Source organism: Caloenas nicobarica, chromosome 15 (assembly GCF_036013445.1).
Source record: "Caloenas nicobarica isolate bCalNic1 chromosome 15, bCalNic1.hap1, whole genome shotgun sequence".
NCBI lineage: Eukaryota > Metazoa > Chordata > Aves > Columbiformes > Columbidae > Caloenas > Caloenas nicobarica.
This window is the reverse complement of record NC_088259.1, coordinates 7,351,806-7,376,442: the sequence shown is the minus strand read 5'-3', so window position 1 is coordinate 7,376,442 and position 24,637 is coordinate 7,351,806. Positions and strand designations below refer to the sequence as shown.

The following is a 24,637-nucleotide window of genomic DNA, read 5'->3' as shown; positions in this document are numbered from 1 at the left end:
GCTCAAAAAGAACTCACCAGGGTGAAAAGGAATTCCAGGGTAAATTACTACAAATAGTAGCTTAACTATTTCTTGCTTAAAACTCCTTTAGTCCCAGAGGACTTGAGTGTAGGATGAGATCAGGTTTTTGAAGAACTGCAGAGGAGGTCAAAGGAGTTCATTAAACCTCTACGGCATCCACTAAAATGGTGACAATGAACAAACCAAATGGGTCGGAACTATTACAAAGAACAGAAACGGTGAGCTAAGTGTGAACGGCTGCAGTGGGGAAGAGGCAAGAGAGGTTTTATAAAGCAGAGGCATGTCTCACACATGTGAAGTTCTTTGGAGGATTTGGCTCCACACCCTTTATCCACATGCTTGCTGGTTGATATAATTTTCTTGGATCTCCAAAAGACATTTGATAAAATTATTTTGCCAAAAGGCCTTTAAAGAAACCAGACTGACACAGGACAAACAGGAGCCAACACAAAGATGCAGGGGAGGGAGCAACTGTTCAGTTTCCCATGTAGAAGTTGCTCATCATGAGTTTCTGGACTTTGGTTATTACTATCAGTGCGTCCTTCAATTAAGCCCAAGTTTGCTGCCTCAACACTGCTTAGAGGTCCTGAAGGTGGTAATTAATCAAGAAATTAGAGCTCAAGTAACTCAAACATTGCCACAGGGAAACCAGCAGATTCCTGGCATTCTGCTTCATAGAACAGTGACAATAACCTCAATCCAACTCCTATTTGGAGTGAAAAGGTTCATTCTAGAGGCTGAAAAGAAAGTGAACCCACTCAAGGGACCCACCAAACCTGCCAGCACAGACACAGCCAGCACCATAGCAGGTTCCTCACAAAGTCCAGGCCCCGAGGGCTCCTCCTGCCCCCCAGCACCCCCCAGCACCCCAGCCCAGCCCATCCTGCAGGCAGAGAGAACCACCATCAGCAGAGAAATGCAGATGACAGTGTCACACAAGGGACAGGCAGGAGTGGGAAGTTCTCCCCAATAAACATGTCCCACAGGGAAAGGACATGAAAGAGCAGGAAGCTTCACGCAGCAATGACTCACACACAAAATTACCCACCAGAAAAAAGCTCTTTTCATTCTCATGTGAGCCCAGCTTCCAATCACAGCCTCCAAGACAGCCAAAAAAACAAAATTGAGGACCATTCTTTCCTCTTTATTCACAAATCATTTAGGATGAGGAGAGGGCACCCGGGGAAAGGCAGAACTGCGCTTTCTTCTTCCTTTTTTTTCCTGAAGGAAATTCAAATGTCCTGGGAGAAAAAGGGGGGAGGATCGAGGGAAGAAAGGATTTTCTGGATTCATATGAAAAGCACTCAAGTAGCATGAACACAACGATGAAAATCAGATTTTTAAAAAAGTATTACTGGCACCCTTTTGACTTAGTATAAAAAAAAAAACTGCTTTGCTTCTTCTGCTCTTTCAGTTATTTATTCACCTCTGTTCTGAAGGCATTTGCTTTGTTTTTCCCCATTTCTTCCATTCTTCTGGTACTAGTGTGTCCTAGAAAGAAAAATCCAAAAAATTAACTCTTCCAGGGAACAAAGCACTTCCTTGCACAATGAAAGTGTCCCCAGATCCCTAAATTCTCTCTCAAAGGAAGCTTGTCAGATAAGCTGCTCAAAGGAAACTTATTGAAATGATAAAACCAGTACTGCAATGGAATGGAGGACTGAATTCGAGGATGGAAGTGGTCAGATAAACTGAAGGTTAATTTCTAGTGCAAAAGGGATGAATTGTAAAATACAGAACTGACAAAAAAAGCCAGGCTGAACGCAAAGCCTGCAGGTACCTTAACAGCTCTTCTAGTTTAAACAGGGCCAATCTATCCACTTGCATTCAGTTGGTCCATGTAAACACAAAGAAAAGACCTTAGGTCCCCAAGATGCAGTAAAATAACATGGGCACATCTTTTTGAGGTTCTTTTCCCTTACAAGATGCCAGACGCAGGCACAGCTATGGATGCTCAGCACTTGTTACCAGTGTCTAGGGCTGGACTGTTAATACACTCTTAGCTGACACATCTGGGCATCAGAAAACCCAGCAATAAGGAAAAATGCTTGTGACTGCACACAGCAGCAAAATCCTAACTTCTGGTTTGTGGATAGTAAGTCATTTGCAAGATCTTCCAGGGCTACTCACAGTTAACAGGGAATTAAGGAGTTAAAATACCAGGCTGAGAAACAGAAAACATGCAAGCTGTGGAGAGCACACTTGTCAGGCATCTGTTAACAGGCCACTGAAAGCTGAAATCCACTGGCCAAAAGCTACGGTAAAAAGCAGTGTCCAGGGACCAGAACAGCACCGGCAAACACAGCCAGGGTGCAGCCAGCACTCGGCTACCAGAACAAGCGACAGCCACCTCCAGTTCCTCTCCAGTTACTTGTCGTAGCTTGTTCTGTGCTCAAATACCTCAAAACACTCCAGGGAGAGAAAAGGTAGGAACAAGGTGCTTTTCTATGGGACACGGTGCCAAATTCTCCATAGGTAACTTCCATTAAACCATCCTTCATGCTATCTGCTCTGCAGACAGGAGCTCATACCACAGCGCACGTCGTTTCTGCGACACAGCCACCCACACTGGCTTTGTTTCGCATCGCAAAACTGAGCTCTGTTCAATGCACTATGTGCGCCTGGAGCACTGGCTATGAACATGAGAGAAAGCAGACGCTTGCGAGATGTACCGGGGCGGCACACTGTACAGAGATTTCAGTCACAGGACTTGTCCCAGATGCTCTTTCCCTTCCTCAAAATAAAATGGTGCACTGAAGGAGAAATGAAGCCACACAAGCACATTCAGAATGGGGCAGCATGCAGAGCGGCAGGCAGTCTTGCCTCCTGCGCCACTGTGGGTACAGCAAACCGGGACCTTACCTGCTCGGGAGGAAAGGAAACGAAGGGCTTTGCACTGGGAAGTGATAACGGGGACCTACCAGGTGATTGTGTTGGATGGAGGGGGCTGCTGCTGCTGCTGCCTGAGCCATCGTGACCAGCTCAGTCTAATAGGAGAGGGCGAGCCCTGGATTAGGTTGTTCTCAGCTGAATGAGGTGGTGCTGACCTGGCTCTGCCGCACACAGAGCTCTCGCCACCCCAGGCGAGGATTTAATTCAGCAGTCAGAGTGCCTGGCAGCTGAATAACCAGAATATTGCAGATGGGGATAGGGAATACCAGCAGCAGGATGGGAACAGCCCAGATATCAGCTGTTTTTATCACGTTATCCTCCAGAAAACATTACTAATAATTTATTTACAGGAACAATACTGCTTAAACTAGGTTTATTTCATCACCTGATAGCTGCTTGGTGCTCAAGACAGCATATTCACATGTGCACATATTACCATACAGACTTCAGATGATTAAGGAAATCACATAAAGGCAATTTAGTCTCAGAGGACATGTAATGATAACATGCAAATCTGCTGCAGCCAAGGTCAACCAAGGACTGATTTAAAGCCCAATAAGCGACGTTGGAAGGAAGCAGCTTCAGCTCAGATATCTTTTGTACAAGGAGCGAGTGATGAAGTGAAATGAAACAGGCAGCAGGCCCCAGAAAGGCAAATTCCAAAAAGGCCCTTACTTCTAGAAGAGGGAGTCACTAGCAAACCCCCCTTTTACCGCAGCGTTCTATACTTTGCCAACCTACTGCTCTGCTCTGCAGCGATCCTGCCAAAAGGAGAAAGGAAGAAAGGTTGAGAGCAGGTAGGAAGGACAAAAGCAGCCCAGCTCCAGGAACCAGAACCAGTGACAGAAGTGCAAAAAGCAAAACCAGGCCTTCTGGTAACTTCTGTAAAAAGATGGTTTATACCGTCCCCCTTCGCACCCCCACCAGTGGTCTCCATAGTGGAACAGCAGCTTTGCCTCAAAGTGCAATCCAGTTAATTACCACTGCACTTCACCGTCTGAGACAGGCTAGCAGCACATTAACAAAAAGATATCTTTTTGAACTTTAAAGTCATGTACAAAGGGTTTAACTTTAGCCTACGGCAGAAGTTTCACTTTCAAATCTGCCATTGTAGTTGCAGCTTCATGTCATTCACAGTGAAAGGGCATACTGACACCCCCTGCAGCCTTTTGAATTAGGAACCAACCACCTGCATTTATGCGCTAACAGAAGCCCTGGTTGAGCAAAGACACTTAGAAGTAAGCTTCATTGTATATTTTTTCCCCAAATATGTATCTTAGGCGATCTCTAATTAATAATGATTTTATCATTATTCTTTAAATTAAAAAGGAAACATTATTAAATGACATTACATAGCTCTGCTGGCAACAAAATTCCAGTTGGAATTGTTATGCTAACAAGAGAAAGTGCCACAGTGGAGAGGGCTGGACATCCAAGGGAGCAAGGATGAGAAAGCTGGGAGGATGGTATGGAAATGGTCAATTATCATCCTCCCTGCTACAGCCATGCAAGTGGAGAGGTTTTGAAGATAACAAATCAATACAAAATCCCTGAAAATTATATTCTTGTGGGATTTTCTTTTTCCAGATCTTGTCCTGGTTTTAATAAGGTATAATCAAAAAATTGAGAACCTAGGGATATCTATGCGAGTAGGTATGCAAGGATAAATAACTCCTGGTGGTTCAAAAAGGGAAACTAAGAAAAGCACCGGTTTTATGGCAAAAAAGGTCAATAAAATAATCTTCAAAGCCAAACTCTACATTAGTAGAAAAGGGCTAAAACTTAAGTCTCACATGGAAACCCTGTGTAGTGAAAAAGAAGGAGGGAATGGTTTAAACTCTAATTAACGCACTGTATCGGAAGCTTGGGCCAGCAAACTGCCTGCAGGCTGCCTGAGCCATGGCACAGTCATGAGACACTGTGTGGCAGAAGATACAACTGTACAGAATCAGTCCAGCATCAGCACAGAAATCAATGTTGTATCCCTAACATTTACCAGAATTTTCCCTGGTTTTGCTTGCATGTGTTGCCCTTTGCTTCTTGCTGTGCACCTCCAATAAGCATCTGCTTCCCTTTTCGCTAAGACAGCAGTAAGATACCCCCACCTCACCTTGCTCCCCTTAAACCTTAACTCACCAGCACAGCTGCAGAAGAATTTGGCCTCTTCTGCATTTACTGTAAGAGCTTGACATATCATGTAGTAAAACAAATTTGTCAGTGAACGCATCTTGCCAAATGCAGGATTCCCCATGTCGAAGTGTACAAACTTTCACCCTTCACTTTCTCCGTGTGCCTGATCACTTCAGCAAGTGGCCATGAGGATCATTCTCTGAGGGAGCAGCCAGCTGTACCTCAGGAAGAGCATCTTGTTGCCCTCATCAGTTCAATCCCTTATTTTGAAAACAGGCATGAAAATGGGACCAAGCAGCCCATCCCCACACCAAGAACCAAAAGATCCAAGAACCAAAAGCTGCGTTCATTTCTGTATCGGTCACTGACACACGACAGCATCAATGTGATCTCCTCCCCACTGAATTTAAAATCAGCTCCCACCAGCACGCCATCCCTGGCTTACCGTTTCACCGCTTTCTGAGCCAGCATCCTGTTGCCTGCCAGGAATGTGATGCCACCCAAAATGGCCAAGTACTTCAGAGTCTGGAACATGTTGAGCTGAGTCCAGTAGACATACATGAGTCCCAACATTGCTATGAAAAGGAGACAGGGCCCACAGCTGAAATTGCATTTCAAAGACCAAGCATTTGTTATCCTCAGAACAATTGTTATGTTGTACTGCCAGGCCTAAGCATTTGGTTTCTGTCTCATCTCTGAAGCGGCACATCTAAAGAATATACGTTATTGCCAGGGGAAGAAGGCGTCTGGGTCTCCATATCAGAGAAAAATGTGACCCTGACAGCTTGCAACGCCCTCTTCTTGAAGAATTATGGACATATTATAGGCATTAAGGGCTATTAAAAGGAAGAGAATACTCTGGATTTCAGAGGATATAACCTTTGCACATTTGTAGGAGCTTACGGCTGTATAAAGCTTTCAAGGAAAATGACTTGGATTAATCAACACGCTGTCATTTGGGAAACAGCAGATCCAATGTTCTCCCAACCTGCTATGTTTTTGAAATTTTACCAAGGGCACAATGGAATTGATGAAAAAAATTGGTCCAGCCAAAGAACAAGAGGAGCTTTCAAGAAAAGATCTAGATGGCAGGCCCACAGGTTTCAATCCCCACAGAAACTCCCTGCTTACAAAGGATAAACACACAATAAAGAAAGTGTGACCTCTGGAAATAAGAAGTTCTATTAAGTGCAGATAAATGGTGTGTGAGAGGAGCCCAGTAATGACCGCTGTTACAAACTGATGGCCAAAACAGGTTTATCGCCATATTAACAGTCATGAAAAGCAGGAAGGCAGATGAAAACACGAGAACAAATGTTATGCTATTATGTCATTATAGTTAATAGACCACAAGCCCATTAACCACCAGAGCTCTCATCTGTAACTCCCAGGTGATGAGGTCAAAGCAGAAAAGCCTCTGACACTTACCAGCATGTCCCATGTGAAAAACAATGGTGCTGGGAGCAAAGCTGAAGTTGGAGATGTTGGCACCTATCTTGATCCACTAAAAGGCAAAGAAACAAAACCCGAGTTACAACGGCCTTGTGAACGCAAGCTTTTATTATAAACTTCAGTATCTTTGAAGGCTGTTTGCTTTTGCACCGTTGAGCTTCTGCTGCTTCTGAGTGGTCAAAGGCAGCTCCTCAATTATCTATCTTAAACTGATGAGAGGGTATTGCTCCAAATCTACATTTTCCAGAAAAATAAACATTGCTATTTCTACCAAGCTAAATTTATTTCAATTAAAAAGACAAAAAAAGGTAAGGTTCTAGTTTTGCACTTGGCAAAAGAACAGCTATAGATACAAGATGTTTGGTCATAAAAACAACTTCAGTTTTTAGAGTACAAAAGAGAAAGGTGTAAAGGATGGGAAACAGGAGCAGTATCAATGAGATCTTCCACTGAAGTGACACCAACATGTATATTGTGAACTCCAGAGACCAGTGGACACAACTAAGTGTCAGCTGTAAGAATAGTTAATGGGAAATTACTGCCAAGCAAATGAGCGAGCACTTTCATCCTGCAAATAAGGAGTAATTTAACTCAACCAGATATTTTATATTGCATTAAGTTCAAAATGCTGATCTGATGATACAGTGAGTAGCAATGTTTCAACTACAGACACACAAACACTAATTATGGCCATAAAAGGGAATCAATCTGATAGGATTAAGTAAGAGATTTTGTGATGGATATATTAAGTGCAATGCAGAATCACGTTTTTTTTTCATGTGGAAGTCTAATGCTAGTTACAACTTAATCTGCCCACTGTTATTCAGCATCTCTAGCAGCGCCACACTGGAGAAACTCACCCTACCTACTTCTACTTGGCAGCAGTGTTTTTCTGTTTTGACTATAAACTCAAAAAAAAACCCAGTTTAGGAAAGAGTCAATACCAGAGCAACGCTCTGAACTGATATTTGCTAGCTACAACTCCAGTAATGCTGTGCTGGTCATAACAAATCAAAGGTTTTAAGAAGAACTTTAGCTGCCCAACCCCTCCCTAAGTGACTTTGGACTGGACAGGAAAAAATTTTCTTCTTCTGTGGCCCAGTTCACTCACCAGAATGAGCAGCAAAAGCAGGGGGGAGAGAATCAAGGCTGTGAAAGTGTTTGACACCACAGTGGAAGGCCTCTTCTCAGGTTCCCTGAAGAGGTGCTGCAAATTAAAAAAACAAGTCATAAGTAGGAATAGTCCAACAGAGTGGTTCTCGGCTCCCCAGAGGACCAGTTGCAGCCCTGGTGCTGGTCCCAGACATTCCTCTGGATGATGAGTGTTCCTCTTACAGCAAAGACTGAGTCTGTAAAGTAAAGTGTATTCCAGTCTCTGCACATTTGATCTCTTGCACAATCAACTTCTCCTGGCACTCACAGAAGCACTTGTTAGCTTGTCATCAGCACAGGCAGCTGGAATGATGCAAGAGAAATCTTCAGCAGCAGAGAGCTTTCTGTGGTGCTCACCTGCTCAAATTTATGTCTCTGAATCTTCTCAGTGACACCAGTTGCTCTCTCACAGGTAGGACACACAGCTTATCTATTCATACTCCAGAGGACTGCAACACATTTCATTCCATTAAGCAGTAGCTCTGGTCTTCTTCTAACTACACTACTTATACAGTATTTTTTTGTAATGAGAGATGACTTTTCAACAATAAATTACGACAAGTACTAGTAGGACTAGCCCCCCATCTCTGCATATAATTTTTGGTTTTGACTGTACCTGGATTTCAGGTTTGGGAACAAAGAGGTTCTTGGACTGGACGGTGGATGGCGCATCCTCTTCTGGGAATTTGATCACAACATCAGCCTGAAATGAAATCATGCAGCTTCATGAAGTTTGACCTTAATGTATCCTAAGTTCTATAAAACCTATTCCATTACTGTAGCCTATTTCCATATTTGTCAATCTACAACTAACATGATTTTAAAGGAAACTAAAGAAAAAGCCACCAGATTTAGCAATTTCTTCTAAACAGAGGCAGTGATGCCATTCACCCATCACTGAGTTGGACTCATTTCCAGCACAGCAAGCACAGAAAGGCTAAACTTTGAAGAGCTTGCTGTGAAATTACAATCAATCCCATAAACGTTCTGAAGTTTCTGTTCCACTACATGAGGAAATGAATGTTCATTTCAGTCTTGCTTTGATGCTTACTTAAAAACTTCAAATGAACAGCAAACCTCAGGGGCCATAAATGGCCAAACACATTCTGCTTCACTACAAAGAACAAAGACATTTGAGCATTTTTTCTTCCAAGGCTGTTCCAAGCCCTCCTGTTAGACTGCCAGTAATCTCAGAACTACATCACCACACTTCAGCTACATACCACATTCCACAGGATTGGATTTTCCAGAGTGGCGTCTCCAATTATCAAGTAAAGAGTGTAGGTACCAGAGGCCGAGTCAAATTCAGTCTTCCTTTCAGAGGTATCCAGTTCAAACTTGTATACATTCTTGCTGTCTGGTTCTGCAACAAACACCACCTCCTGGCCAGTCTTCTGGTTGTGAAGTCGGACAAAAGTCTGAAAGGAAATCTTGTAAAACATCTGGAATACCTCACAGTGCATTTACAAATGCCAATGAAATAAGAGGTTTACCCCCAAATCCAAAAGCACAACGTTAACAAAAGTTATGAGTATCAACTGGGAGCCTGGGTGTCTAGATCCCCGCAAATCAGAGTTCAATGTCTTTGAGTAACTACATTATCACAGGGCCAAGACCATCCAGTGGCCCACTTGGGGTACTGGACAAGATACTGGATGTTACTGGACAGGGTATATGCAACGGCACACAAGGATGCATGTGGTTTTTGTTTTGTTTCTTTCTTTTTTATAGAGAAAAAATAAAATTTTAAAGAAAGTCTACATTCAAGGGCTTTTTCAGGAAACAATCTACATTAAGAAAAACAGAAATCTACTTTTTACAGTGCAGGCTACCTGCACTCACTTAGTTGAGTTAAATAAGACACAATACCAGAGCCAGATGAGGCTTCACTTAATGTACAGCCAAAACAAATGAACTGAGTCCATTTCCCATCTACCAAGATCAGTGATCTTTCACCGTCCATGTCAGAAACATAAGGCTTCTCTAAACCTATCAAATCTTTACAAGAGCAGCTGTCACCTCAGATGCTTCAAGATGAAACGTTGCAGTGACACAGGAATGACAAGTTTGTCCTAACCTGGTGAGGGATGAGTTCAGCTCCACTGTTCACGTCTATCAGCTGGAAGGATAAAGCAAAATTCTGATGGCTGTCAGCAGTGAACGAGCCCTTGGCTTTGGCTGGGTAAGCTACCCTAGGAGGAAAAAACCAAACAGAACCGACATAATCTTCCCAGAGCAGGCCTGGCGTTCAGACAAACCAAGGCACACAAGCCTGTCAAGCAGGGCTGCAGTTTACTCAGCATACATGAGCTGTTTTACCAAAAAGTCAGGTGAACCAACATGTCTTGCTCTTCCACCATAAATTTAATAAAAAGAAATTAATGGAATTTTGTAGCAGGATTTTTGTGAGCTACATACCTTGCCCATTCTCAGGTAAAGCACTTGTTGTAAGGTTCAAAGAACACCAGAAGGAGGTTTTGGTAATACTACACCCCACATTCCATTGAGCCAAGGCCATGCTACAACCAAAGGCGTGATGGCGGCAGAACACAAAAACCAGACACTCAAACTTCAGCACCAGAAGGCTGCATCAACACACACGCACAGAGGGGCCTCAGAGAGGCTGTGCAACCTAAACTAAATTCCACGCATTACATTTTAACTGATGTCAGTTAAAAACCAGCTACATTAAGTTCAAGTACACCCGGCAATGATTCAGCCACATCCCCCTAAACACAGTGTACATGTTGCTTTAGAGCATCTCTACTGAAGCCCAAGCACACTAGAAACATTAACACAACTCCTAATGTGCTTCGCTATGCTGAGGTGCCTACAAGGAACAGAAAACTTTGGTTGCTTGGCTTCTGTTACACAAGGTTCCTCTGGTTTAGCTGAAGCAGTTAAAGCTCACAGGATCTCCAGTCTAGAGCCAGAGATGCCCCTTAAAGGATCACACACATAGAGTTGTTTTACCTGGTTGTTTTTGGCGCAATGCTCTGATCTTTATCCACAGTAGAAAGATCTACATTAGTAATCCCAACTTCCGTGGAAACTTTCACTTTCAGCTGCAACAAAACACAACAGAAAATTACTCAAGAGCACTCTACACATGCTAATTACAGTCAAGCTCACCACAGAAGCTTTAGCTCTCCTGTTCTCTTCCACGAAGAGGGTTTTACACTAAGCCAAAGACAGAACCTAACTTGAACAGAAGGATCTATAGCAATTTACCTTCTGGCAAAGCTCCTGCATCTGTCACTAACCCAACCCATCCCCTTCCCCCTGCACAAGCAGCCAGTTCTGAAGACATCAGCTTCTCATCTTGTTGGAGTTTGCTGCCCTTTGGAGAACTGTTCTTAATGAAACAGTCGAACTATCCAGATCCAACTGATTTTCCTTTAAAACTAGCTATTAAAGATTACACCATACATGATACAACTTCAACCTGCATGTACGTATGTCCTTCTGCTCCCTGGATAGTAACATGAGATGAGCGAGTTCTCTGGACGGCAACCAGCTGTGCCTCTGTCAGCTCCTAAAGCCCAACAGGTTTCTGCTGACTTTATTACCAGCAGGCAAAAGCTGCAGCATTCCTGCAGCCTCACGCTTTGTTCAGCAAGCCTTCCTTCGGAGTCCCAGCATTTACCACTCGGTGCAGGGCAGACAACACAGCCCTGCCATTTATCACTCTCCTTTGTGCTAAGTGCTGTGTAAACCCTGAGCAGAGAAATGGTTTCCTGCCCTCGCCCCAGTCCCAAACCACAGACCATGTGAGCAGTAAACCTTGGTGGCTTTGACCGATTTCAATCCTTCTCTCAAACGTAAGCAGTTACTACAGTCTGTAGTTTTTAATTAGCACATTTGTTCTCACAGCTTACAAACGCTCCCCTGAAGAATTAAAGTTTCCTTGCCAAGATATTTTTCATCGTATACTACAATTTGTTATTACAGGTTTGCTCATGTGAGCCAGCCCCACACCCTCACCCTGAAAAATAATTCACACAGAACCTGTGGGGAAAAAAAAAGTAAAAACATAAATCAAGCTATTCAGGTCAGACTTCAAACAAAACAATCTCAGCAGTTCCTTTACAACACAAAGGGTAATTTAAGATAGAAATCACCCTGAAAATGGATCCATTAACATGTAGACTATTCAGGCCAACTTTAGTTTGTTCCAACCTGGGAGCAAAGGAAGATGGACTAATGAAATATTCATTTTAAAAGTTACGTGAAGGCAACTCAGAGCTGCTGCACACAGCCCCTCCAGTTGAACAGTACACAAACATCTCTCAAATATTTTAATGCCAGGAAATGTAGTCTCTGCCTGGAGTAATAACCCACCGGTTTAGCTCATTACTGTCAAAACCACGGTGCATTAAGGACAATTAATGCTAATAGCAGTAAGGAAAAAAAAAAAGGCAGCTCCCCCATAACAATGTGTCTTATTAGAAGCGGTTCACACAAAGCCGCCCCAGTGTTAATGCGTTCCTGCCGGTACCTCTGTGTGCCAGCAGCCAGCTTCAGCAGCACCAATCAAGCCCCCTCTGACACCCCTAAGTGCCATTACTACTACAGTGACAACATCAATTTGATACGCAGAGTAAAGGTTGGCAGTTGTGTCTTCATCCACTCCAAGCTGACTATGTTGGAAGGCTCCAAAAGCCAATCTTAAATAGGCGATTGCGGGCAAAAACTAACCCTGGGAATAGGCATCACCAGAGAAAAGTATTCTCAGCTGTTGACACTGGGGTGACTACATGAATAGTCACAGAGGTCACATTCTTCTCACTGTAACAAACTTGAGGAAAATAAAACTGAGTGTTGACATAAAGCCCTTCTTCAGAAAGGTGTGGTACTAACAGCTTTTGCCACCTAAAAAGGGGGTATGTATATATGAAATGAAGACTTCATTTGCTTTTGTCACTTTCCACACTACAAAAGCATCATCATATACAGTTAGGAGATGCCAAAAGACGCCTTTGACTCTTTCGTAGCGCTCTAGAACTTATATAAACAGACAACAACAAATGCTCAGCTTCCATACATCAGGCAACCACCTCCTAGCCAAGCCTTGAGATCTACAGACTCAAATCTTGAATACTCTGAAGAACTAATGTTCTTAGTAATCATTTCTGCATAGCTACTTTGGGCTGCTATATGAACACTTCCCTTTGTTAGCCTTTGTTCATATGATGTCAGATCAGCAAATATTTAAGCGATAAGTTCTGAAGTTTACACAAATCTCTTTTGATCGTATATTAATCTGGTTAGTGGTCATAATCCTGAGTCAAAATTCAATGTATTGCAGAAAAACATGTGATAAAAATGCCATGCAACTGGCAACATCCTTAACAGATAAAAAGCTGTTTGAGTGAATATACACAGAAATAAAATGCCACCAGAATGCATACCCACCTCAACTTTGTTAGCAATAAAGCGCTTATCTCCATCGACACTGATAGAGAAGTCATAATAACCACTAGCAGGTTTCACGTTCATGAAGTTCAGCTCAAAGACATCTCTGTAAGAAAAAAAAGCAAGGTGTAAGTATCCTCTAGGACTCTAACAGCAGCCTACAAATAGGTAACATCTTCCTACCAAGAAGGGTCCAATTACTTTAGATTAAGCAGGCAAACAGACAAACGCAGCACAAAACTAACATGGCTAAGTGCAGCAGGAAAAGAATTCTTCAAAGTGCCTCTGAAGTCAGAACATTGCAATTACCCACTCCTGATCAAAAGAAAAAGCAACAGAAATTCACCATCACTATCAAAGGCACTCAGTCACCTGTTACCAACAAAACGCAACTACAGCATTTTGAGTTTTCCATCATACAAACGTTTCCCTGGTGGAAGAACACATAAGGAAAATAAGCCCAACACTGTTTAAATAACAGCTGTTTGCCTTACAGATGGTAAAATTAAGATTACATTCTTACCCTGACAGAGTAAATGCTGTCTGTTGCAGAACAGTGGCTTTGCTAGATGCAGACTTGGCGTAGTCGAGCCTTACAAAAGCTTGAGTCAGTGGCTGGGACATAACATCGGTCACTTGTAGCTACAAGAGAAAAACAATAATTTCTGTGAAAGCCACTGTCTCAGAAGGAATGCGGGAGCACAGATGACTCACTACTCCTCTGCGTTATGCACCCAGAATTCTCCCCTGCCCGGCATCCCAGATTGACTCAGTTCTTTCTAACGTACATAACCGGGAAAGCTGAAGTATGCAATCAGCAGAGCGGACTTCCACACAGACCCTTCTCAAGGTAGCAGCTGGTAAGCCCTGGGTAAGCAGAAGTTCTTAAAAAACCCTTCATAAAAGCACTAAGACCCCTGATCTACTGGAAACTGAGTCCTGGAGCTAAAAACAAAATACATGACCTTACACAGTCGGCTCCGACCTACAGCTCTAAAGATGGAGCCAAGAGATGAGTTAAGATTTGTGGCTAAGGACTCACCTTGAGTATGGGCTGATGGTGGGACACAGCCGCAGGCCCATCAGGGACAATAATGACAGGCAAGTGGTAGCGGTTCTGGGATAAAGAACCTGCAGCACAAGCAACGCTGAAGGCCTCCGAGAGCGTCTCAAAGTTTTTCTTGCTAAAAATGGCATTCATCAACTGGATAATTTGATCCTGAAAGAGGAAAAGCAAATCACATGCAATGACCAGCAGCTTACCACAACATTGCAAACTGGCTCAGTATAACGTTATTAATGAAAACATCATTCATAAAAACTGTTTAACTTCCCGTTTGCTTTAAAAACTACTCAAGTTATGAGGTAACCCAAAATTAGCTATAATACCTTTTGCATGTCACATTAGCATTCTTATTCTTGGCTGGGAGGTTCCAACCACAACTGCTATAATTGTGCTGAAAACTTGCAAAACCAGAATTTGGATCCACCCCTTCAAGCTACGCGTTTCAGAATGGAAGATGCCGTCAGCTCCACCATCCAGTCTGCCTGCAGCTGCAAAAAGACAACTTGGCTCCAGGAGCTGTACAATTGTCTTCACGCAGCGGAGAAGGATGAGGCTGGATGTCCTGGCTACCTGCTGAGCTGGGAAGGCCACGGAGCGGTGATGCAAAGCACCCTACTGGCTCTGGAAAGAGCCAGCCTAAGCCCATGCAGGCTTATCTCCTTAGGCTCAGCAGTGTCCTGGAGCTAAGAGGATTAGCTTTACAGCAGTACCACCAGGAGCACAGAGCCAGCTTGGGCTCTGGGATGTGCCAAAACCAATTTGTTCTCTCCAAAGTGGGAGTGAGACAAAGTCTCCAAGCTGGTTTGGCAGTCTGATTTGGTAGGGTTGGTGTATCTGAGCCACACTCCGCAGCAGATGCCATATTACTCAGATTCTTCCATTCCTCCCTGTTAGTCTGGAAAGCAGAGGGTTTGGTTACCTGCACTTTGAGCCAAGCAAAGGATTGTGGGCTAAATTCTAATCAGAAATGAGAATAATCAAAGACAACCCCAAATAAAGCAACAGACATGCAATTTAGTAACCTACAGACAAAAAACGCTTTTAAAGGAAGTTCACTGCATCTCAAACTTTCACCCTCCTACTTGTATTAACGAGCACCAACATGCGTAACTGGAGAAAGCATCCAGACAGATATTACAGAACTCCTGCATAGTGCAAATCCTGGAGAGTTTTTCATTTATATGGAAGGCAGGACATAGCTCCAGACCTTAATCAGCAACTGACACTTTCATTTAAATTATGAGAAAAAAAGAGAAGGGAGCTATTATTTCAAATACCATGTTAATTTTTAAAGAGAGTTCTGTGGCATTCTGTAGGCTCTCTCACCATTCACAAGAGATAAAGCTTTAAGCCCCCAACAACAGCACTTCTGACAGCACAATTCTGAAACACCACCAAACAATTTTCCTTAATTGGTCTTTTTTCTTTTTTTTTTTAAGCATCATTTGGACCCTGACAGTTCGAATTGTGTGCAGCAGAATCACCACCTCAAAAGTGACACTGAAATTACTTTGCATTAGTCTGTTTGGCAGCAGCATGGAAGAGCGCCAGGAGTGAAGTCAGACGTCTTACACTGGCTTCTGTCTCAACCCCGCCACTTCGGCTGGTGCTTTAGGGAGCTGCCATTCTCAATCAAAAGTACATTTAACTCAGCTAACTTGTGGTGGAAAAAAAATACCTAATGGACAGCTTGCAGAAATGGTTTCTAGCTTAATCAAGCTCAAAAGGAATTTCCAACAGTCTTTCATTTTAAACAAGTTTTTGCACCTGGGTTGCTGTAGGTGCATGGTACTAATGTTGTCTCCCTTTTGGGCACCCTGAACTAGGGTGCCTGCATTTCCTCACAGGTAAATAACATTTGCAAAACACTTTGAAATGCTGGAAAGTGCTAGACAAGTGCCAAATACCAGGCCAAACTCTGAAACAAGAGGGATTCTTTTCAACAGCTTGTCTCAATAAACAAAAACACCCAAGGCCTCACTTGCAATTTCCTTCTGTACATTTGAAAAAGTCAAAAACCAAATCAAATTCAGCTTGTGATCCTGAAGGTAGAATTTCCTCCTGCGTTCTGCTACTTAGCATTCCCTCCAAGCTGTTGTTTTTCAATGCATGCTCATTATTTTTTCCAGTACAAACTCTAATTGGTTGTACTGGCCTCTTGCACTGCATAACAGGGACCAGGCAGATCCTTTTTGTGAGCTATGGGTTGCAAGGGAGGAAAATACATGTACAGACCTCCTTCATTGCTGGTTCCATTCCCACATGGTCTGACAGCTTATAGGCAGCGGCAACAAACAGTGCAGTAGTCTCAATTCCTTCTTCAAACTGCAGGTAAACTCCACCCAAATCATCCAGGCGAGCAACAAGATCCTGACAGAAAGAGTTGTTAGCATTTAAATTGCATTCTAGTAGATCCACAGAAGTTAATTCTCTTAGGCCTGTAATCAAGAGTATCTGTGTGGGATCGCTGAAGTATTTTGCAGTAGTTATTCAGAAACAGGAAGAAAAAGAAACCTTCAGTCTTTAGTGGATTTAATTATATTTAGAAGTCATGACTTTGTGTCTCAGTCCACTGTGAAACACATGAAAGTCCAGAAGAAACATCTGCTTGAAAGGAAGAGGCAAACCAACCCACACTATGCAGAAAAGGAATTAGCCAGGTTGGTTTTTCCTTTTGCGTTTCACATTAATACATCTTTTAGTACTATAGAGGTCTAACAAATTCCTGAATAATTAGAGAGCATAGTGTGTTCCTACCTCTATCTCCTCAACAATGCCACTTAGATCTGCCTGCTGGGACAAGTAAGATGCCGTCTCCAAAGCCTGGATGGTTCTTAAACAAGAACAAACAAAACCAAACAATTTTATAATTTTTCCTTCCTTAAAAGCCAAACATCATTCAAATAAAAGCAATGACAGCTTCTATTCTGAATGAAGTGTAAAACAGCTGTTACTGCATTCAGTTGACTCAAATCTGAAATGATTTAGTGGAAATTTAGAATTCATTAGGGAATGCCACTCTAGCTACATCAGCACTGCAATAAACTCACAGATTCAAAAGGCAGAGAAGAAACCAAACTTTGATCCCTGCACAGCACAGATCCCCAGACTTGCTACCGAGGCTTTCAGGAATCCATTTTTTTCATCATTAAAGAAAGTTTTGAAGTTTCCCTTTCTTCCCTAGTTTTTAAGGAGATCTCTTCTCTCCTTTCACATTAAAATTATTTAATTCTTTGGCGATAAATGCCAAGATTCCTTCTGCTTACTGGCACATTTTTTTCCACCTCACAGTAGAGGCATCCCAACCTCCAAACAGGGCTGAGGAAGAACATCAAGTCTATTGCAATCGTAAATGACACGGATCCATAGCTGGGTTTAAAGCCAAAAATATGTTGTGAAACCTTTTAAAAGAGGAGGCTTCTTTGGGACGCATCCTCTTTACTGGCTGTTATTCTTGAAATAAACTGAATACATAAGCTCATTTGCAAAATCACACAGAAAATAGCCCAAAACTGTATTTTTCATTCCCCAGAGGGACAATAATGAACGGGACAAATACGTCAAAGGAAAACACAGCACCTACTCTACTACATTTATATTACAAAAATTAAGTGTTATAATATTCTTTACACCGAAATTCGACTGCCTAGAGGATAAACATGCAACCGTGAATCATTTCCATCTGAAAGACTTACGCCAACACACTTTCTTCTTTGCTAAGCCGAGCAGTGAGAGCACTCAGTGCTTCCTGAGATGCTAAAGGGAGGCCAAAGCCACTCAGGGCCCCGACGGCGTGGAAGATCTGGGTGACAGAGGAATCCTCACTGACAGCCGCAAGCAGCAGCTCCCTGGTCTCATTTGAAATGGTGACCTGGGGAAGAACACAGAAAACACACTGATTCACACTTGAAAAAATAAGGTCTTCCGGTTCTTCCTGCAGCAACACACCAGATTGGTGAACTACTATAACCTTTTAGGAAAAAGCCCTTTTACTACTCATTACCTCTTAGTTTAACTAGTTAAATCTCCAAGTTTTGCTGTAAACTATCAGTCAGTCAGGATAATCCTTAATTCAGATTTATCCCAGTAACCTGCTACTACTTTTCATCTGGAATCACATCATTGTGCAGCAGCTGGTGGTGCTGATGACAAATGGGGCTTGGACAACGCACCCACGATTCAGCGAGGGTGGGCTGTGTGTGCATCCCTGCAGCGTTTCAACACGGGGACCACAGCCAAATAGTTTATCATCCACCTGAAGAGTTTTTAACTGACACAGCTGCTATGAAATCTAGTAAAATGTGCTGGCTTCGTTTTTCTTAGCCACCAATGTTTAATCAAGAAACATTCCCTCAGAATTACTCTGGATCGAACACTTGCTTTATATCTTCACACTTTACCTTGTATAGAGTACTCCTGGACACTTCATAAGTGATTTACCTAAGCCACAACAGAGTATAACCCACTACAAGAAAGTAAAAGTTATACGTAAAACAAAACCAAGAAAAGGTTGAGGTGAATATTTCCTTGCTACCATCTACCTTCAGAGCTCAGGGCTCCAAACTCACCTCGCAGCCGGACAGGAGCCGGATGGACTGCGCCGCATAGAAGAGGGAATCCACGCTGCTGGAGTCCACATGAGATTTGATGAAACTGCATGCAGCCTGTGAAGAAAGAGAAGTTAACTTATGGCAATGGTCTTGACTGAAGCCACCGAGGAGATTTACATGAAACTCCAAGACAGTTTCGTATATACTGCTGTGCATTTTTATCTTGTAAAAAGACAAGTGAAAGCCCCAGTAATATTTGCGATGCAGCACAGCCTAGGACCCCTCAGATCCTACTCTGCTAAGTGCTGCACAGAAACCAAGGTGTTTCCTGCTAAAAGAGTTGAGTGATTTTTCACATAAACTCAACTGCAACCAGAATTCAAATTTAAATTGAGTACAGTTATAAAACCTATCAAAATAAAAGCACCACGTGTATATTTAGTAGCGAAAAATTTCCCAGGACAGAGAACAGATGAGCAGAAATTCTGTGGGCGAGCTTCCTTCCCAGCTGTGTATCACCCACAATCACTAACGGATGCAGAACACAGAATTTCAAAGCACACCGAAAGAAAACTCATTTTGCCCCACCCTCCCCCGCTGTGCTGCCCCTACCGGCCTCCGGCCCAGCAACGCGCCCTCGTGCCGCGCAGCGACCGGCGGCCCCGCCGGGCCCTCCACCGCTCACCTTTTCGTCCGCCACCCGCACCCCCAGGCTGCTGAGGCCCACGATGGAGTAGAAGGCGGCCTGCAGGTCGGTGAAGGGCCGCTCCAGCGCCGCCCTCAGCCGGGTCAGGTCGCGGGCGGTGAGGCGGTGGCTGGGGGCCAGGGCCCGGGCGCCGGCGAGGAGGAGCAGGAGGCCGAGGGCCGCCGCCAGGCGCAGCCGCAGGCCTGCGGAGAGACAAGCGCGTTACCCCGCGGCCCTTCCCGCCGCCCCGAGGGCCGCCCCGCTCTCCCCCGGCCCCCTGCCCGCCGCGAGCCCGCGCCTCACCCGGCGCCGCCATGATGCCGCCTGCGCCACGGCTCCGCTTCCGCCCTGCGCCCCGCCCCGGCCGGTACCACCGCGCCAAGGGGGAGGGCGGGAGGGACGGCGTCGTTTGCGAGGGGGCACCGACCCAACAGGCTCCCGCTGCTGCGGACGCCGCAGGAGCTATGAGAAGAACGGAGAGCAGGGGCCAGGTGGGGAGGCGTAGAGAGCCGAGCGGCGGTGGGGGCGCCCTGGAGGAGACGGAGGCGGCTCCCCTGGTCGGCGGGAGTGGTACGGGCCTTCCGGCGGCGGGCGGGGGCGGCCCCTGGCGGAGATGTGGGTTGCGCTGATTGGCCGAGCCTCCAGCGGCGCTTGGCGCGCCACGGCGCCTTAAAGGGGACGCGACGGAAAGGCGCGCGGAATGCTATGTATATGGTCGTGCCATGCCATGTCGTGACATATCACGCCATATACTGCCATGCCAAGCTGTGGCACTCCATGGAGTGCTGAGTCGCACCATATCGTGTGTTGCTGTTCTGTGCCACGCAATGGCGTGCCATGTGATGTCCTGCCATGCTGCAGCATTCCCTGCCATGCTGTACCTGCTGTGCCATGGGCCTCATGCCATGTAGGGCTGTGTCACACCGTGCAGGGCTGTGTCACACCGTGCCAGCCCATGCCTTTGGGAGCTCCCCACGCTGCTGACCTCAGACCCCCGGTGCACCATTTCCCTGCTATCTCACCAGCTCCTGGCGTCTCAGCATCATCCCTGCGGTGGGGTGGGAAGGTGCTTACGCACCTGAGCCAGGCAGTGGTCTGCTGGGGCACCAGCAACCCCCCAAACTCACTGGGACTCAACAGAACAGCCACCAGCCACTGTGGGGCTGCTAATCCACTCGGGATGCGGTTACCTCTGCCACCCCTGAGTGACAGGCAGTGGGTGTCAGCCTCTCCTGTCACCCCCCACAATAACCTCCTGCTCTTAATTACAGCTGACTGCCACAGTCAGCTTCTGGCAAAGCCACCTGCTCCTTGGCTGCTGCTGGCCAAAAAGCAGCAAAGCAGGGGCAGAAAGGGCAGCACCCCACTGCATGCGTCCCCTGGGGGATGGCTGACCTCTGGCAGCCCGGAGTGGGTATTTCTCATGAGCTGCATTGGCGAGACCCTGGGAGCAGTGCCCTCGTTCCTGGCACAGGGTTCGTGATGAGGAGGGAGCTCCCCGGGCAGCAGCGACGCTTCAGGAAGGGTGTTTGCAAGTGAACCAGTAAATCTGTGCAACTCCGATTCCTCAGTGGAGGCGAGTGAGGTTTAAGGGATCGTTTCCGTGATCCCTGGTTTAGGGAAGCTTTATCTTCCATTTCTCCATTTTCCCCCTTCTTTTTCTCTAAATACCAAATTTAAAAAGAGACAAAAAACCAAATGTAATGTTAAGGCCCAGCTCTGCTGTGCAGAAGACAAACCTCTCAGTTAACTAAGCAGGATTTCCCCAGGTGTATAGCTCGCACCGTCTATTTGCCCTGTGTTGATAATTTCAGGTGACTCTTGGGAATGGCCACGGCCACACCATCGGGAACCCCAAGCTCCTGCAGCGAACCAATGCACACATTGATCTGCAAAATGGCTTTGTTCCCTGTGAGCCCCTGGGGACGGGCAGGTGTGCCTCCATGTCCCCGTCCCACGCTCGGCTGTCACACAGGGGACCCAGCAACCCGTGTGTGACAGACACCCGTCCCGTCCCGCTGCTTGCTGCCCTCCTGGAAGGCCCCAAAATTTGGGGAAAAGGGCTGTGCTTCCTCCTGCAGAGGGCACTGGGAACTTGTGCTTTTTGTTTTCCGGGGAAGATCCCTTGAAGCTGGTGCAGCTCCGGCTCACACGCTGTCCCGCCTCTGCTCTCCTGGCTTTTGGGGCATTTTGTGTGATGAGGACAAGGCTCTTGGCCTTGCTGGGGGAAAGCAGGGAGCCGGGGAGCTGCTTGATGTGGAAAGCCGCTGAGAAGGCAGCCTGCTCCCTGCTCCGCCTGGCCACCCCTGCTTCTCCTGCTGTGCCGGAGCCATGACGTGATGTTGGCTGCTTTTTAGGGGACACTGAGGTGGGGTTGGGATGGCTTTGCTGGTGGCTTTATAAAGCCCAGCTGAGATGTGCTGCCCATCAGTGCCAAACCACCAATCTTATCTAAATCCCCCAATTACTGAGCCTGAATGTGTTTGACCACTTCAACGTGGGAGATGCTCATGGCCCAGGTGGGTACCTGTATGAGGATACAGGCACCATCCACCGTGGATGGGCTTGATGGGATGAGGATACAGGCACCATCTGTGCCACGAGCATCTCCCACGCTGAGGATACCCCATGGCACCGAGTTACTCTGCTCCCATTTTCCCTTGGGAGATGTAGCTCCTCTGAAGTGTGTTGCAAAATCCTGTTGCTGTAGCTTCCCTGGGGGAAGGGAAAAATGTTCCGCATCAGAACGTCTGATTTTGATATTCTGTCCCAGAAAGGGCTTTTGTTTTGCTGAGTTGAAGTTGCATCACCTAACATTTTGCAGTAACCAAAGGACACATTTTGGCCAGCTGCGATAGCATTTCCCATCCCATTGCCCTTCTGGGAGAGAAACTGGGGTGAAGGAAAGAGTTTTTTGCCCCGGGCTGGAGCAAAGCCTTACTAAAATATTTCTCAAAATCCCATGTGAGATGGCATTTCTTTTCTGTTCAAGCTATCAGATGAGTCTGTGACCTTGCTCTAGCCCATGTCAGGAGATGACTGTGCAATCCCCAGGGATGCTGGGGACCCGTCCGAGAGGCTGCGGAGTGGCTGACCCACCACTGCCCTGGGGGAAGGCTCCCCGTGGTCCCCAGGGCCAGCTCCGGTGCCTTCCTCTGGGGCTGGGACATCCACATGCACCAGCCCATCCTCGAGAGGAGGCTGGAGACCTGCAGCCGAGCTCTTCTGCTGTGACAGATGGAAATGGGAAGGATTGTTTTTTATGAGATGAGAGAGAAAAAGCTAAAGGCCACTTGTGCAATTAAGTGCCTTAAATGTGGATTTTATTTCGATGTAATGGGATGGTTATTGCATATAAAATAAGTGCCAGATGGTTGTTAAAACCACATTTACTAAGTTCTAATAACTGCGTTTGACCTGTAGCCCATCAAGAGCTGCAATCCCTCATTATAAACGAGTTCATGAGCTGTTGTCCCAGGCAGAGTCTTTGGCTGGTCCTTGCTGGGACCTTTGCGCGGCAGCAGCACTCGCTGCCCAGGGCAGGGCTTGGCCTCGTGGTGCAGCTCTCCAGCTGCAGGATGTTTTGCCCATCTCTATTTGAGCTTCGGTTAGTGATGCTGACAAGGACAGGGGGATAGGGAGGTGTGAAATAATCTGCCAGCTGCGGGAGAGGGGCCAGAACTCCTCCATGGGGTGCAGGGCAGTGGGAGGTCTGTGCATGCCCCAGGGCAGAGCTCTCCTCTGCTGCCCCACCTGCTGCAAAGGGACTTGGAGCAGGGAGCGTGGAAGATCATAGAATGGTTTGGGCTGGAAAGGACCTTCAAAGCTCATCCAGCCCAACCCCTGCCATGGGCAGGGACATCTTCACCCAGCTCAGGTTGGTCAGAGCCCTGTCCAGCCTGGCCCAGGATGTCTCCAGGGATGGGGCATCCACCGCCTCTCTGGGCAAGCTGATAGAAGATGGAGGATGGAGGGAGGCTCTGGGAGGAGCAGGAAGCTGGGGCACAGCTCCTTCTCCTCCCCCGTGAGACCCTTGCAGGTCCCTTGCATGTGCAGGTGCAGGCAGGGAAGGAATGGGGTGAATTTACAGAGGGGACTGCAGGTCTCACCCCCCTATTGCCCCCCAACACCTGCAGCATGGGTTGCACAAGGTCTGAGCAGCTCAGCCCTGCAGCAGCCCCGAGGAGGGCAGTGCACAGCACCAGCCCCCACAGCCCCCGGGGGCTGGATCTGGCCCCCTGCATTCCAGGGGAGCCATGGACAAGCAGGGGAGCGAGCCCCAAACCTGTGGGCTGTGCCACGGCATCCCTCCCCCTGCTCTGCCTGCATGCAGCTGGCCTTCCTTCTATGGTAAAGACTCCAACAATTCCCTTTTTAGGCTCAATACCACAAGTCCTGGGAAGGAACCGGAGCCCGTTCCCCAGCCCCCAGCCCCGCCGGGGTGGCTCTGAGCAGAGGGGCTGCCCGCAGGGGTACAGCCCGTGCTCTGGCTGCCCGCAAACAGCTTTTCAATCCAACCCTTTCGAGGCTGGCTGGAGACGCGCGGCTGGTCCCTGCTCAGCAGGAGCTCGGCTGTTCAGCCTGCTTTCCCAGGAGCACACCTCTCCCCAGCCAGCACAAAGGTATCTCTGCACTGGACAGGGTCTGCTTTCCTTATTATTACTCCCGGAGAGCTCTCCCTGATGAATCCCAGCTGGGAGAGATTTTTGGGGGGGATCTTATTAAATCATTGGTATGTATTTTTCTGCAGTGCTGTTCTTCCTCCCTGTCCCACTCTGTGCCCCACTGCCCACCCCCTGGCAGGAGGGGATGAAGGGCTGCCAGGCTGCTTGGACCCAAACCTGGCCCTTCTCCCTGGGTGCTACACCCACAGGCAGCCCGTCCCCAGGAGCACTGTCCACTGCAGGGCTCTCCCAGTTAACCCAGTCCCTACACTGGCAGGGCTGGGGCTGGCAGTGCCTTCAGCATCCCACATCCTCCTGACGGCATTCTTAGGGCACAGCCCCCACACAAGCCCCTGCGCCATCATTTCCCATTAGCAAAGTGATTTACCGACCTCCCAGCAATGCGACCTGCATCCCAGCACTGCCCAGCCCGGGTCAGGAGGATGGATGGGGAGCTGGGAGCAGGATGGGAACTCATTGGAAGGCTCCAACAGATGGATTGTGTTTGCACCATTCCCATTGTACATGTTGAAACTCTCCTGTTTTCGTGGGATGATGTCACATCTGGGCTCCTCGGCCAGATTCCCTCTGCTGTGGGGAGGGAGATGGA

General features: G+C 46.5%; 1 protein-coding gene across 2 annotated transcripts; it reads right to left on the bottom strand.

The window, feature by feature from the left end:
• Positions 1–1,149: 1,149 nt before the first annotated feature.
• RPN2 (ribophorin II) lies at positions 1,150–19,691 on the bottom strand. Of its 2 annotated transcripts, XM_065645857.1 has the most exons (18): positions 19,667–19,691; positions 19,364–19,566; positions 18,697–18,792; positions 17,824–17,999; positions 16,886–16,961; positions 16,364–16,498; positions 14,105–14,281; positions 13,586–13,704; positions 13,063–13,168; positions 10,621–10,712; positions 9,725–9,839; positions 8,871–9,065; positions 8,264–8,350; positions 7,607–7,702; positions 6,472–6,547; positions 5,489–5,618; positions 3,589–3,674; positions 1,150–1,512 (listed from the first exon to the last, which is right to left on the bottom strand). In XM_065645857.1, exons 1-17 carry the CDS (start codon positions 19,677–19,679, stop codon positions 3,623–3,625), a joined length of 1,944 nt encoding a protein of 647 aa, XP_065501929.1. In that variant the 5' UTR covers positions 19,680–19,691; the 3' UTR covers positions 1,150–1,512; positions 3,589–3,622. The 2 variants fall into 2 exon arrangements, with proteins under 2 accessions (XP_065501929.1, XP_065501930.1); XM_065645858.1 differs by lacking the exon at positions 3,589–3,674.
• Between the last annotated feature and the right edge of the window lie 4,946 nt (positions 19,692–24,637).

What these genes read in the sequence shown, in the direction of transcription:
- RPN2 (XM_065645857.1), bottom strand. An exon ending in TGCGGGTGGCGGACGAAAAG is followed by an intron (nt 18,793 to 19,363) that starts GTGAGCGGTGGA and finishes CTTTCTTCACAG; the next exon opens with GCTGCATGCAGTTTCATCAA. An exon ending in TTATTGCTAACAAAGTTGAG is followed by an intron (nt 10,713 to 13,062) that starts GTGGGTATGCAT and finishes GTTTTGTTGCAG; the next exon opens with CTGAAAGTGAAAGTTTCCAC.